The sequence below is a fragment of the Taudactylus pleione genome, unplaced genomic scaffold, assembly GCF_031769625.1.
Source record: "Taudactylus pleione unplaced genomic scaffold, aTauple2 ptg000488l, whole genome shotgun sequence".
NCBI lineage: Eukaryota > Metazoa > Chordata > Amphibia > Anura > Myobatrachidae > Taudactylus > Taudactylus pleione.
Genome location: NW_028284890.1, coordinates 548289 through 562265, shown reverse-complemented (window position 1 = coordinate 562265; position 13977 = coordinate 548289). Strand labels below are relative to the sequence as shown.

The window sequence follows — 13977 nt, the reverse complement described above, 5'->3', positions numbered from 1 at the left end:
GTGCAGTGACGCTGTGCTGTGCACCTGTATATAGATAACAGATCATACATCCAATGCTCAGAGATGTGCAGTATCCTGGCATTTTCCATCAGGTGGGGTCTGTACATATTAGGAGCCATCCATGAGGAATAGCTGTCCTGGCTTTCTCTCTTTGGTATAATATGGTCCTTACATTAATGATGAGAGTAACATCCTGCACATAATAGTCCTGTAATGTCCAGTTACTCATACAGAGCAATTCCTGTTATTATTCATGGCTTGTGTACAATGTGTCATTTCTGTATTACTCATGTATTATAAGCTGCAGGATATGATACTCGCACAGTGCTGTCATTCCCTCCATGACACACATACAATAGAGATGACATATTATCTAATACATATGTACTAACATAATACTGATATATACCATGATAGGAGGTAATAACAGGACAGGACAGTGCATCCATGCAGGTGCCCATCAGTGAGCAAATCCCCAACACCAGAGCGGTGTCACAGTGACAGGAGACAGGAAAGAGGAGAGAGGGGCACACGTGTAAGACAAAACCTTTCTTGTTTGGGTATGAGAAATGGATACTAAGACAGTCACAGTATAAAGATACAAAAAGCAAAGTTAGGATAAAGCTAAAACACAAAATAAAAACTACATAACAAGAACCTGGGAATAGGAAGAGCTGGTGCAGCCCCAATATATACCTATAATCACCCCAATATATATACCTATAATCACCGGTACCTAAAGTGACAGAGTAATACAGCTTATGTCAGTTTATATCCAGTTCTGAATGAGTCATAGTAAATGTCTGACTGACCAATACTGACCCGGCTTATGCCTGACGTTTGTTCTTCGGTGGCCCTGACCTCGGCTCATACCCTGGTCTATAGCTGACTGCCCAGTCCCTATCTCTGTTATTTTCTCCTGCCAGCTGTGGCCTAGTGTGACCAGCCCGTGAGACACAACTCACCCTCATGCAGAAACCTCTATACCTCCTTGTGACATCTCTGGTAACATCAGAGTTTCCACTAAATCCCGTCTTACAGCAAATCACTAGATCTTACACCTAGGCCATCACAGAACATGTGCACCACCGAGAGGACAACTGGAGTCTATTCCAGCTTTACTAACAATGTACAAAAACTTTCAGGTTAAAAAGTGTGGTAAATACTAACAAGCGCCACACGCAGCTGTGTTACCCCACATGGACGTCAGACAGGTCTGTGCAGCGTTCGTTTTTCTTACTTGTTACCAAACTCTTTATCTCATATATTTGTAGGTGTATAACAAAGCTTGTATGGTCCTTTCTGTGATTTCCTCACTACCAAATAATCTCCATCTCCTGACCCTGCACATTACTGGTGGTGCCACCACTGTGGGATGTGAGACAGTGCAGGACATACTGAGGAAAATCTGTACTGATCCTACTTATCCTGTGATGTCCCTGTATTATTCCCCCATTACTACGTACCCTGCTCACATCTGTATTCTGCTGTGGATATCGGGAGCTGGATGCACATTACTGGTGGTGTCACCACTGTGGGAGGGGAGACAGTGCAGGACATACTGAGGACAATCTGTACTGATCCTACTTATCCTGTGATGTCCCTGTATTATTCCCCCATTACTACGTACCCTGCTCACATCTGTATTCTGCTGGGGATATCGGGAGCTGGATGCACATTACTGGTGGTATCACCACTGTGGGAGGTGACAGTACAGGCTATACTGAGGACAATCTGTACTGATCCTACTTATCCTGTGATGTCGATGTATTATTCCTCCATTACTACGTACCCTGCTCACATCTGTATTCTGCTGGGGATATCGGGAGCTGGATGCACATTACTGGTGGTGTCACCACTGTGGGAGGTGAGACAGTGCAGGACATACTGAGGACAATCTGTACTGCTCCTACTTATCCTGTGATGTCCCTGTATTATTCCCCCATTACTACGTACCCTGCTCACATCTGTATTCTGCTGGGGATATCGGGAGCTGGATGCACATTACTGGTGGTGTCACCACTGTGAGAGGTGACAGTGCAGGACATACTGAGGACAATCTGTACTGCTCCTACTTATCCTGTGATGTCCCTGTATTATTCCCCCATTACTACGTACCCTGCTCACATCTGTATTCTGCTGGGGATATCGGGAGCTGGATGCACATTACTGGTGGTATCACCACTGTGGGAGGTGACAGTGCAGGACATACTGAGGACAATCTGTACTGATCCTACTTATCCTGTGATGTCCCTGTATTATTCCTCCATTACTACGTACCCTGCTCACATCTGTATTCTGCTGGGGATATCGGGAGCTGGATGCACATTACTGGTGGTGTCACCACTGTGGGAGGTGAGACAGTGCAGGACATACTGAGGACAATCTGTACTGATCCTACTTATCCTGTAATGGCCCTGCACTATTCCTCCATTACTACGTACCGTGCTCACATCTGTATTCTGCTGGGGATATCAGGAGCTGGATGCACATTACTGGTGGTGTCACCACTGTGGGAGGTGAGACAGTGCAGGACATACTGAGGACAATCTGTACTGATCCTACTTATCCTGTGATGTCCCTGTATTATTCCTCCATTACTACGTACCCTGCTCACATCTGTATTCTGCTGGGGATATCGGGAGCTGGATGCACATTACTGGTGGTGTCACCACTGTGAGAGGTGACAGTGCAGGACATACTGAGGACAATCTGTACTGATCCTACTTATCCTGTGATGTCCCTGTATTATTTCTCCATTACTACGTACCCTGCTCACATCTGTATTCTGCTGGGGATATCGGGAGCTGGATGCACATTACTGGTGGTGTCACCCACTGTGGGAGGTGACAGTGCAGGACATACTGAGGACAATCTGTACTGATCCTACTTATCCTGTGATGTCCCTGTATTATTCCTCGACTACTACGTACCCTGCTCACATCTGTATTCTGCTGGGGATATCGGGAGCTGGATGCACATTACTGGTGGTGTCACCACTGTGGGAGGTGACAGTGCAGGACATACTGAGGACAATCTGTACTGATCCTACTTATCCTGTGATGTCCCTGTATTATTCCTCCATTACTACGTACCCTGCTCACATCTGTATTCTGCTGGGGATATCGGGAGCCTGATGCACATTACTGGTGGTGTCACCACTGTGGGAGGTCACAGTGCAGGACAAACTGAGGACAATTTGTACTGATCCTATTTATCCTGTGATGTCCCTGTATTATTCCCCCATTACTACGTACCGTGCTCACATCTGTATTCTGCTGGGGATATCGGGAGCTGGATGCACATTACTGGTGGTGTCACCACTGTGGGAGGTGAGACAGTGCAGGACATACTGAGGACAATCTGTACTGATCCTACTTATCCTGTGATGGCCCTGCATTATTCCTCCATTACTACGTACCCTGCTCACATCTGTATTCTGCTGGGGATATCAGGAGCTGGATGCACATTACTGGTGGTGTCACCACTGTGGGAGGTGAGACAGTGCAGGACATACTGAGGACAATCTGTGCTGATCCTACTTATCCTGTGATGTCCCTGTATTATTTCTCCATTACTACGTACCCTGCTCACATCTGTATTCTGCTGGGGATATCGGGAGCCTGATGCACATTACTGGTGGTGTCACCACTGTGGGAGGTGAGACAGTGCAGGACATACTGAGGACAATCTGTACTGATCCTACTTATCCTGTGATGGCCCTGCATTATTCCTCCATTACTACGTACCCTGCTCACATCTGTATTCTGCTGGGGATATCAGGAGCTGGATGCACATTACTGGTGGTGTCACCACTGTGGGAGGTGAGACAGTGCAGGACATACTGAGGACAATCTGTGCTGATCCTACTTATCCTGTGATGTCCCTGTATTATTCCCCCATTACTACGTACCCTGCTCACATCTGTATTCTGCTGGGGATATCGGGAGCTGGATGCACATTACTGGTGGTGTCACCACTGTGGGAGGTGACAGTGCAGGACATACTGAGGACAATCTGTACTGATCCTACTTATCCTGTGATGTCCCTGTATTATTCCCCCATTACTACGTACCCTGCTCACATCTGTATTCTGCTGTGGATATCGGGAGCTGGATGCACATTACTGGTGGTGTCACCCACTGTGGGAGGTGACAGTGCAGGACATACTGAGGACAATCTGTACTGATCCTACTTATCCTGTGATGTCCCTGTATTATTCCTCCATTACTACATACCCTGCTCACATCTGTATTCTGCTGGGGATATCGGGAGCTGGATGCACATTACTGGTGGTGTCACCACTGTGGGAGGTCACAGTGCAGGACATACTGAGGACAATCTGTACTGATCCTACTTATCCTGTGATGTCCCTGTATTATTCCTCCATTACTACGTACCCTGCTCACATCTGTATTCTGCTGGGGATATCGGGAGCTGGATGCACATTACTGGTGGTGTCACCACTGTGGGAGGTGAGACAGTGCAGGACATACTGAGGACAATCTGTACTGATCCTACTTATCCTGTGATGTCCCTGTATTATTCCTCCATTACTACGTACCCTGCTCACATATGTATTCTGCTGGGGATATCGGGAGCTGGATGCACATTACTGGTGGTGTCACCCACTGTGGGAGGTGACAGTGCAGGACATACTGAGGACAATCTGTACTGATCCTACTTATCCTGTGATGTCCCTGTATTATTCCTCCATTACTACATACCCTGCTCACATCTGTATTCTGCTGGGGATATCGGGAGCTGGATGCACATTACTGGTGGTGTCACCACTGTGGGAGGTCACAGTGCAGGACATACTGAGGACAATCTGTACTGATCCTACTTATCCTGTGATGTCCCTGTATTATTCCTCCATTACTACGTACCCTGCTCACATCTGTATTCTGCTGGGGATATCGGGAGCTGGATGCACATTACTGGTGGTGTCACCACTGTGGGAGGTGAGACAGTGCAGGACATACTGAGGACAATCTGTACTGATCCTACTTATCCTGTGATGTCCCTGTATTATTCCTCCATTACTACGTACCCTGCTCACATCTGTATTCTGCTGGGGATATCAGGAGCTGGATGCACATTACTGGTGGTGTCACCACTGTGGGAGGTGAGACAGTGCAGGACATACTGAGGACAATCTGTGCTGATCCTACTTATCCTGTGATGTCCCTGTATTATTCCTCCATTACTACATACCCTGCTCACATCTGTATTCTGCTGGGGATATCGGGAGCTGGATGCACATTACTGGTGGTGTCACCACTGTGGGAGGTCACAGTGCAGGACATACTGAGGACAATCTGTACTGATCCTACTTATCCTGTGATGTCCCTGTATTATTCCTCCATTACTACGTACCCTGCTCACATCTGTATTCTGCTGGGGATATCGGGAGCTGGATGCACATTACTGGTGGTGTCACCACTGTGGGAGGTGAGACAGTGCAGGACATACTGAGGACAATCTGTACTGATCCTACTTATCCTGTGATGTCCCTGTATTATTCCTCCATTACTACGTACCCTGCTCACATCTGTATTCTGCTGGGGATATCAGGAGCTGGATGCACATTACTGGTGGTGTCACCACTGTGGGAGGTGAGACAGTGCAGGACATACTGAGGACAATCTGTGCTGATCCTACTTATCCTGTGATGTCCCTGTATTATTCCTCCATTACTACGTACCCTGCTCACATCTGTATTCTGCTGGGGATATCAGGAGCTGGATGCACATTACTGGTGGTGTCACCACTGTGGGAGGTGACAGTGCAGGACATACTGAGGACAATCTGTACTGATCCTACTTATCCTGTGATGTCCCTGTATTATTCCCCCATTACTACGTACCCTGCTCACATCTGTATTCTGCTGGGGATATCGGGAGCTGGATGCACATTACTGGTGGTGTCACCACTGTGGGAGGTGACAGTGCAGGACATACTGAGGACAATCTGTACTGATCCTACTTATCCTGTGATGTCCCTGTATTATTCCTCCATTACTACGTACCCTGCTCACATCTGTATTCTGCTGGGGATATCGGGAGCCTGATGCACATTACTGGTGGTGTCACCACTGTGGGAGGTCACAGTGCAGGACAAACTGAGGACAATTTGTACTGATCCTATTTATCCTGTGATGTCCCTGTATTATTCCCCCATTACTACGTACCGTGCTCACATCTGTATTCTGCTGGGGATATCGGGAGCTGGATGCACATTACTGGTGGTGTCACCACTGTGGGAGGTGACAGTGCAGGACATACTGAGGACAATCTGTACTGATCCTACTTATCCTGTGATGTCCCTGTATTATTCCTCCATTACTACGTACCCTGCTCACATCTGTATTCTGCTGGGGATATCGGGAGCCTGATGCACATTACTGGTGGTGTCACCACTGTGGGAGGTGACAGTGCAGGACATACTGAGGACAATCTGTACTGATCCTACTTATCCTGTGATGTCCCTGTATTATTCCTCCATTACTACGTACCCTGATCACATCTGTATTCTGCTGGGGATATCGGGAGCTGGAAACACATTACTGGTGGTGTCACCACTGTGGGAGGTGACAGTGCAGGACATACTGAGGACAATCTGTAAATAGTCATGATGACAGATTAGTTATGTTCCCATATTACATCATGTGGTCTTGTTATTGCACAAATAGGCCAATAGTACTATAATAATCTAATACAGAGAGTTTTCCAAATTCCGCCATTACAGGCCATGGTTTAAGGATATCCATGCTTGAATCCATATGGTTAAATCAAACTGACTGAGGCACTAATTGAGTAACCTGTGCTCAAGCATGAAATTCCTTTAAGTCTGGCCTGTAATAGTGGAGTTTGGGAACCTCTGATCTGATAGAATAAGGAAAGTGAAAGCCATTACATGAGGAACCTGTTGGAGCCCTATGTTGGTGACATCCGTGTGGATATATAATCAAGTGTAATATATTAGTATATAGGGGCTGATTCACCAGAGGACACAATGACGATAGTTACACAGATAGAGCGAATGTTTGCCATCACACCTGCGTATAAGTCACACAGCGATCACACTGCGATTACAGAAGCAAAGAGGAATACATCACATAGTGAGTGGCAGGGTGACCGTTTGGGGGAGGTAATGGGGGTGGACAGAATTCTACAGTGTGTGTCTGTCCGTGTCTGTACGTGTGTCTGTCCGTGTGATCGCCATGTCATGGGCGTGTGTCTGTGTGATCATCATGTCATGGGCGTGTTTGTCCGTGTGGTCGCCATGTCATGGGCGTGTATAAATTAGCCATAGAGATGGCAGCTGCAGCATGAGACCTCTCTGTGTGTCAGGAGAGCTGCAGTGTTTGTGGCTGGTCAGACCTGATGTAAATGTTGTGTGCCTGCTTGATGTGCGGCGATGGTACCGATGATTACACAGGAGGGTGACATTGGATAATAATGAGAATGCAGCAGTGGGCGTGGTTATGGCGGCTGTGCCTCGGCATTAGCATATATTATCACCTGCGATCTGTAAGAGACTGCAGCTGCATTTGCTTCCGCTGCTGAATCAGACCCATAGTGTGATAATGCAAATGTAATTTATTCTTCATCAAGCAGGGACAGCAATCTAGGCTAACATTGTATTTATGCTTGTTCTGATAATTCTCAATATTACAGTACTGTAAATACCGCTGCAATTTCTATATATTTCTAGACGCTCATACACATTGTTTTTCTCCTGTGTGACGTCGCTGATGTGTAACTAGATATGATTTCTGTGTAAAACATTTCCCACACTCAGGACATGAAAATGGTTTCTCACCTGTGTGACTTCTACGATGTACTACAAAATGTGATTTCTGTGTAAAACATTTCCCACACTCAGGACATGAATATGGTTTCTCACCTGTGTGACTTCTCTGATGTGTAACAAGAGTGAATTTCTTTGTGAAACATTTCCCACACTCAGGACATGGAAATGGCCTCTCACCTGTGTGACATCTCTGATGTATAACAAGATCTGATTTCTTTGTAAAACATTTCCCACACTCAGGACATGGAAATGGTTTCTCACCTGTGTGACTTTTCTGATGTGTAACAAAATGTGATTTGTCTGTAAAACATTTCCCGCACTCAGGACATGGAAATGGCCTCTCACCTGTGTGACGTCTCTGATGTATAACAAGATCTGATTTCTCTTTAAAGCATTTCCCACACTCAGGACATGAAAATGGTTTCTCACCTGTGTGACGTCTCTGATGTGAAACAAGAACTGATTTGTGTGTAAAACATTTCCCACATTCAGAACATGAAAATGGTTTCTCACCTGTGTGAATTCTCTGATGTATAACAAGAACTGATTTGTGTGTAAAACATATCCCACATTCAGAACATGAAAATGGTGTCTCACCTGTGTGACTTCTCTGATGTTTAACAAGAACTGATTTGTGTGTAAAACATTTTCCACATTCAGAACATGAAAATGGGTTCTCACCTGTGTGACTTCGCTGATGTGTAACAAGTTCTGATTTCTGTGTAAAACATTTCCCACACTCAGAACATGGAAATGGCCTCTCACCTGTATGACTTCTCTCATGTACAGCAAGTGCTCCCTGCTGTTTAAAACATTTTCCACACTCAGAACATGCATATGGTCTCTCACCTGTGTGACGTCTCTGATGTATAACAAGAGATGATTTCTGTGTAAAACATTTCCCACACTCAGAACATGGAAATGGCCTCTCACCTGTGTGACTTCTCTGATGTACATCAAGTGCTCCCTGCTCTAGAAAACATTTCCCACACTCAGAACATGAATATGGTCTCTCACCTGTGTGAATCTTTTTATGTCTACTAAGATAACTTTTCAGAGTAAAACATTTCCCACACTCAGAACATAGAAAAGGCCTCTCAGCTGCGTGAACTTTCTTCTGATGTATAGAAAGACTGATCTGCTTGGTAAAACTTTTCCCACAATCAGAACATGAGAATGGATTATCACCTGTGTGATCTGAGCTGTGTGTAACACTACTGGGATTATCAGGAGAACATTCCTCATGGTTAGAGGGATCAGAGGATAGATAAGCACTGTGAGATGCTGGATGTATACTGGGGATAATGGGTTTTTCTCCTGGAGAGTCCTGTGAGAAGTTATTGTCTAGGTCACAATCTGTAGATAATATGAGACGTCTCCTCAAATTATTCCTGCTGCTGTGTCCATCTGCTGGGAACAGAATAATTATATGGGAATTACCATCACTGCAGAGCTATACCATACTGTGTAACTATAAGACGTGCCCGGCTGTACCCCAACATCTCCATACTGTGTAACTATAAGACGTGCCCGGCTGTACCCCAACATCTCCATACTGTGTAACTATAAGACGTGCCCGGCTGTACCCCAACATCTCCATACTGTGTAACTATAAGACGTGCCCGGCTGTACCCCAACATCTCCATACTGTGTAACTATAAGACGTGCCCGGCTGTACCCCAACATCTCCATACTGTGTAACTATAAGACGTGCCCGGCTGTACCCCTACATCTCATACTGTGTAACTATAAGACGTGCCCGGCTGTACCCCAACATCTCCATACTGTGTAACTATAAGACGTGCCAGGCTATACCCCAACATGTCGATACTGTGTAACTATAATAAGACGTGCCCAGCTGTACCCCAACATCTCCATACTGTGTAACTATAAGACTTGCCCGGCTGTACCCCAACATCTCCATACTGTGTAACTATAATAAGACGTGCCCGGCTGTACCCAACATCTCATACTGTGTAACTATAATAAGACGTGCCCGGCTGTACCCCAACATCTCCATACTGTGTAACTATAATAAGACGTGCCTGACTGTACCCCAACATCTCCATACTGTGTAACTATAAGACGTGCCCGGCTGTACCCCAACATCTCCATACTGTGTAACTATAATAAGACATGTCCGGCTGTACACCAACATCTCCATACTGTGTAACTATAATAAGACGTGCTTGACTGTACCCCAACATCTCCATACTGTGTAACTATAATAAGACGTGCTTGACTGTACCCCAACATCTCCATACTGTGTAACTATAATACGTGCCCGGCTGTACTCCTACATCTCCATACTGTGTAACTATAATAAGACGTGCCCGGCTGTACCCCAACATCTCCATACTGTGTAACTATAAGACGTGCCCGGCTGTACCCCAACATCTCCTACTGTGTAACTATAAGACGTGCCCGGCTATACCCCAACATCTCCATACTGTGTAACTATAATAAGACGTGCCCGGCTGTACCCCAACATCTCCATACTGTGTAACTATAAGACGTGCCCGGCTGTACCCCAACATCTCCATACTGTGTAACTATAATAAGACGTGCCCGGCTGTACACCAACATCTCCATACTGTGTAACTATAATAAGACGTGCCCGGCTATACCCCAACATCTCCATACTGTGTAACTATAATAAGACGTGCCCGGCTGTACCCCAACATCTCCATACTGTGTAACTATAATAAGACGTGCCCGGCTGTACCCCAACATCTCCATACTGTGTAACTATAAATAAGACGTGCCCAGCTGTACCCCAACATCTCCATACTGTGTAACTATAAGACGTGCCCGGCTGTACACCAACATCTCCATACTGTGTAACTATAATAAGACGTGCCCGGCTATACCCCAACATCTCCATAGTGTGTAACTATAATAAGATGTGCCCGGCTGTACCCTAACATCTCCATACTGTGTAACTGTAATAAGACGTGCCCGGCTGTACCCCAACATCTCATACTGTGTAACTATAATAAGATGTGCCCGGCTGTACCCCAAAATCTCCATACTGTGTAACTATAATAAGACGTGCCTGACTGTACCCCTACATCTCATACTGTGTAACTATAAGACGTGCCCGGCTGTACCCCAACATCTCCATACTGTGTAACTATAAGACGTGCCCGGCTGTACCCCAACATCTCCATCCTGTGTAACTATAATAAGACGTGCCCAGCTGTACCCCAACATCTCCATACTGTGTAACTATAAGATGTGCCCGGCTGTACCCCAACATCTCCATCCTGTGTAACTATAATAAGACGTGCCCAGCTGTACCCCAACATCTCCATACTGTGTAACTATAAGACGTGTCCGGCTGTACCCCAACATCTCATACTGTGTAACTATAAGACGTGCCCGGCTGTACCCCAACATCTCCATACTGTGTACCTATAATAAGCCGTGCCCAGCTGTACCCCAACATCTCCATACTGTGTAACTATAATAAGACGTGCCCGGCTGTACCCCAACATCTCCATACTGTGTAACTATAATAAGACGTGCCCGGCTGTACCTCAACATCTCCATACTGTGTAACTATAATAAGACGTGCCCGGCTGTACCCCAATATCTCCATACTGTGTAACTATAATAAGACGTGCCCGGCTGTACCCAAACATCTCCATACTGTGTAACTATAATAAGATGTGCCCGGTTGTACCCCAACATCTCATACTGTGTAACTATAATAAGACGTGCCCGGCTGTACCCCAACATCTCCATTCTGTGTAACTATAATAAGATGTGCCCGGCTGTACACCCAACATCTCCATACTGTGTAACTATAATAAGACGTGCCCGGCTGTACCCCCAAAATCCCCATACTGTGTAACTATAACACATGCATGCTCTATACATTATATCACACACAGGACATACTAGCTGCACCCTGCTGTGTCCTCACACTCTCCTGATCTCCATCTCAGTATGTGTAACAGAGTGCAGGCATGGTCTATACATTATATCACACACAGGTCATACTAGCTGTATCCTGCTGTGTCCTCACACTCTCCATATCTCCATCTCAGTATGTGTAACAGAGTGCAGGCATGGTCTATACATTATATCACACACAGGACATACTAGCTGTATCCTGCTGTGTCCTCACACTCTCCGTATCTCCATTTCAGTATGTGTAACAGAGTGCAGGCATGGTCTATACATTATATCACACACAGGACATACTAGCTGTATCCTGCTGTGTCCTCACACTCTCCATATCTCCATCTCAGTATGTGTAACAGAGTGCAGGCATAGTCTATACATTATATCACACACAGGACATACTAGCTGCACCCTTCTGTGTCCTCACACTCTCCATATCTCCATCTCAGTATGTGTAACAGAGTGCAGGCATGGTCTATACATTATATCACACACAGGACATACTAGCTGTATCCTGCTGTGTCCTCACACTCTCCATATCTCCATCTCAGTATGTGTAACAGTGTGCAGGCATGGTCTATACATTATATCACACACAGGACATACTAGCTGTATCCTGCTGCGTCCTCACACTCTCCATATCTCCATCTCAGTATGTGTAACAGAGTGCAGGCATGGTCTATACATTATATCACACACAGGACATACTAGCTGTATCCTGCTGTGTCCTCACACTCTCCATATCTCCATCTCAGTATGTGTAACAGAGTGCAGGCATGGTCTATACATTATATCACACACAGGACATACTAGCTGTATCCTGCTGTATCCTCACACTCTCCGTATCTCCATCTCAGTATGTATAACAGAGTGCAGGCATGGTCTATACATTATATCACACACAGGACATACTAGCTGCATCCTGCTGTGTCCTCACACTCTCCATATCTCCATCTCAGTATGTGTAACAGAGTGCAGGCATGGTCTATACATTATATCACACAGGACATACAAGCTGTATCCTGCTGTGTCCTCACACTCTCCATATCTCCATCTCAGTATGTGTAACAGAGTGCAGGCATGGTCTATACATTATATCACACACAGGTCATACTAGCTGTACCCTGCTGTGTCCTCACACTCTCCGTATCTCCATCTCAGTATGTGTAACAGAGTGCAGGCATGGTCTATACATTATATCACACACAGGTCATACTAGCTGCACCCTGCTGTGTCCTCACACTCTCCATATCTCCATCTAAGTATGTGTAACAGAGTGCAGGCATGGTCTATACATTATATCACACACAGGACATACTAGCTGCACCCTGCTGTGTCCTCACACTCTCCATATCTCCATCTCAGTATGTGTAACAGAGTGCAGGCATGGTCTATACATTATATCACACACAGGTCATACTAGCTGTATCCTGCTGTGTCCTCACACTCTCCATATCTCCATCTCAGTATGTGTAACAGAGTGCAGGCATGGTCTATACATTATATCACACACAGCACATACTAGCTGTATCCTGCTGTGTCCTCACACTCTCCATATCTCCATCTCAGTATGTGTAACAGAGTGCAGGCATGGTCTATACATTATATCACACACAGGACATACTAGCTGCACCCTGCTGTGTCCTCACACTCTCCATATCTCCATCTCAGTATGTGTAACAGAGCGCAGGCATGGTCTATACATTATATCACACACAGGTCATACTAGCTGCACTCTGCTGTGTCCTCACACTCTCCATATCTCCATCTCAGTATGTGTAACAGAGCGCAGACATGGTCTATACATTATATCACACACAGGACATACTAGCTGTATCCTGCTGTGTCCTCACACTCTCCATATCTCCATCTCAGTATGTGTAACAGAGTGCAAGCATGGTCTATACATTATATCACACACGTCATACTAGCTGCATCCTGCTGTGTCCTCACACTCTCCGTATCTCCATCTCAGTATGTGTAACAGAGTGCAGGCATGGTCTATACATTATATCACACAGAGGTCATACTAACTGCACCCTGCTTTGTCCTCACACTCTCCGTATCTCCATCTCAGTATGTGTAACATAGTGCAGGAATGGTCTATACATTATATCACACACAGAACGGAATCGGTATGAAATACCGCCGGGCGCATGGCCGGCAACAGCAGAGTTCCCGGCAGCGGAAGCCCGACAGCGCTGGAAATCCCGATCGTGTATAGGTAAGTACTGACTAACCTAACCTAAC

At 45.8% G+C, this 13977-nt stretch overlaps 1 protein-coding gene across 1 annotated transcript in view; it reads right to left on the bottom strand.

Moving 5' to 3' along the window:
* The window catches only part of LOC148502617 (uncharacterized), a 311881-nt gene that overhangs the window by 152458 nt on the left and 145446 nt on the right, over nucleotides 1-13977 (bottom strand). Inside the window, exon 15 of the mRNA XM_088449562.1 lies at nucleotides 8080-8751. Within this exon, the coding sequence (XP_088305688.1) occupies nucleotides 8080-8751 (672 nt within the window). The remainder of the gene's footprint in view (nucleotides 1-8079; nucleotides 8752-13977) is intronic.